The sequence below is a fragment of the Mandrillus leucophaeus genome, unplaced genomic scaffold (assembly GCF_000951045.1).
Source record: "Mandrillus leucophaeus isolate KB7577 unplaced genomic scaffold, Mleu.le_1.0 Scaffold403, whole genome shotgun sequence".
Taxonomy (NCBI): Eukaryota; Metazoa; Chordata; class Mammalia; order Primates; family Cercopithecidae; genus Mandrillus; species Mandrillus leucophaeus.
In genome coordinates, this window is record NW_012104288.1 from 2,191,323 (window position 1) to 2,193,887 (window position 2,565).

A 2,565-nucleotide genomic window follows, 5' to 3' on the forward strand; every position below is an offset into this window, starting at 1 on the left:
AACCCTGCACTCCCTCTGGTTATTACCCTATTGTTTCCGTCCCTGGACAAGCTGCTTGAAAGAATGGTCACTCCCCTTCCTCAGCTAGAACCTGATTTATCTGATTACTTGACTTTTGGTGCTGTTGGTCACCCTCTCTTCTTCAGGGATACCACTTTCATCATCTTCCTTCTCATGTCTTTGCTCTTTTTGTATCCCTGTTGGATTGAGCAAAGTCACCAACCTAGTCAAGTCACTCACCCAAGATGAAACCCAACAGTCATCCTAGATTCTTTCCTCCCATTTATCTTCCATAGCCAATTAGTTGCCAAATCCTGTGATGTTTACCCATTAAACATCTGTCAAACCTACCCCTTTCTCTTTATTCCCGTGGCCACCAAACCATTTCAGGCTGCTACCATCTCTTCTGATGTGGAGTGATCTTGGCTCCTCACCAACCATCATACTCCTTTATGTGGTTCTTTTTACTGCCTTGGGCAATAATGATGCTGAAGGGCCCCCCAGAGAAGAAGTCTATACCGGAAAACAAGAGTGACCAGAAGAGGCTAAGCTCACAGAAGCTAAAGAAGCAGAGTCTTCAGGAAGGGAGACCAGTGGTGTCCACCCAGCAGAGATATCTCATGAGATATACTGAAGTGTGGCCCCTAGATTGCAAAAATGAATGTCATCTGCCCGTGGAGTAGTAGGGTCGAAAGCTGCATTGCGGTAGGCTGACGGGAGTCCTGGAAAGCCTAGAAACTGAGAGTAGCTAGAGATGACTTCTTCCAAAAGATGAGCTTTGGGCTCTATAGAAGCAGTTTCTCAGCACAGTAAGGTTGAAGTCATCTCCAGTCAAGCCTGGAGCACTGCCCTCTGGGTTTGGTCAGTATAAGGTTCTGGATTTCAGTCTTGGCTCTAGCTATTAGCAGCTGTGGAGACACTCCACCATCTCAGTCTTTATTGCTTGCCAATTGTAACTGCTTTCAGCTAAGTTTATTCCTTGCTCAGGGGCTGTTCCAGTTGTCAGCTCTTCCTCCTCTGGTAGGGAAAGTGGAAAACTATTCTTTTAATGTTACCACTGTTGTAGTCTCTACTGTTGTAGAAATTCTGGAGTAAGACTAATAAATCAGGGCTTGTTTCTTCCTTCGACTATTTCGATAAATTGTTGTTCTTTGCTTAACCCTGTTGAATGACCTAAGCAGATAAGTACAGTTAAGGGGATATTTTATCTGGTTCTGGGTTTTAGTGCCTAAAAACTTGTTTAGTCTCTTAAATTACCCTAACTTGACTTAAACTTCCTGTATTTAAAATATAGTAATGCAAGAGTGACTTTAATTATTAATTAGGTACCATGTATAAATAGCATAATTATGGTCTGGTTGGATCTGAGAAAATTCTAAGGTGATTAAGGTTGTGATTCATTTCTGTCTTGTGATTGCTATTATGAAAAAGTGTTACATCATCAATTTTAGCTTATATAACTATTTTGAAAAGTTAATTGAAAATTTCGTCTGTGTTACTGCCTGCTTGGACTTTATAAAAGTCTATAAAATCTGCACGTTTATAGATTTACCCCCTAAATCTATAAAAATTAAAAAACACATACTACAATTTTTTTTAAGATTTCATTGCGATTTAATTTGAATTTGCCTAATGCCTAATGATTTTGAACATCCTTTTAGGATGCTCACATGCCATCTGTATATCTTCTTTGGTGAAATGTCTGTTCACATTTTTGCCTTTTTTAAAAAAATGTTTTTGTTCTGTTTCTTTTAAGAGACAGGTCTCTCTGTTGTTGTCCAGGCTGGAAAGCAGTGGCTGTTCCCAAGTGTGATCATAGTGCACTGCAGTCTTGAGCTCCTGGCCTCAAGAGATTCTCCTGCCTCAGCCTCCCAAGTAGCTAGGACTACAGGCTTGCACCACAGCATCTGATGCCTATTTTAAACTGAAGTTGTTTTTCATCTTAATGTGTTTTCAGAGTTCTTTTTACATCCTAGGTTCAAGTCCATTACCAGATATTTGTTTTACAAATATTTCTTCCAGATATGGCATGTCTTTCTTCTTCACAGTGTCATTAGAAGAGCAGAAATTTTTACTTGTCAATACTCAATGTCTTTATCTTTGTAGTTATAAAAGTAAAATAAGACTTATAAATCCAAGAATATTAAAATATTCCTTTACTATCGAATCTCTCCATCTAGAATTTTGTAATGTTATAGGCAAAGATAAACTTTTTGTTATAAGAAAATAGATTTTGAAAGTTTCTTTTGTATTTCAGAACTGGAATTTCTCTTCATGTTCAAGAGGATATTTCAGGGGAAAAAAAAAACCTGTTCTAGTACTCCAGTTAACCTGTTTTGCTTTTCTTTTATTGTAGTGTTATCCAAGATAAATTCTGTGGGATTATAAACATTTCAGTGGAAGGCCTGCATGATGTCATGACAGAAGATCCTGAAACAGGAACTTATAAAGAGTAGGTGCATTATTTAATTAATCATAATTGGATTTGGAGGATAATTAAATACATGCTGCATGATTTTTTTCACCATCACTCTTTAAGCACAGTATGAAAGTTTTATAATTTCT

The 2,565-nt window shown here is 37.9% G+C and overlaps 1 protein-coding gene across 3 annotated transcripts in view; it reads left to right on the plus strand.

Moving 5' to 3' along the window:
* IPO11 (importin 11) overlaps positions 1-2,565 on the plus strand; it is a 262,132-nt gene that overhangs the window by 209,347 nt on the left and 50,220 nt on the right. For all 3 annotated transcript variants that reach the window (XM_011992135.1, XM_011992136.1, XM_011992134.1), the window contains one exon: positions 2,357-2,452. In XM_011992135.1, the coding sequence (XP_011847525.1) occupies positions 2,357-2,452 (96 nt within the window). The remainder of the gene's footprint in view (positions 1-2,356; positions 2,453-2,565) is intronic.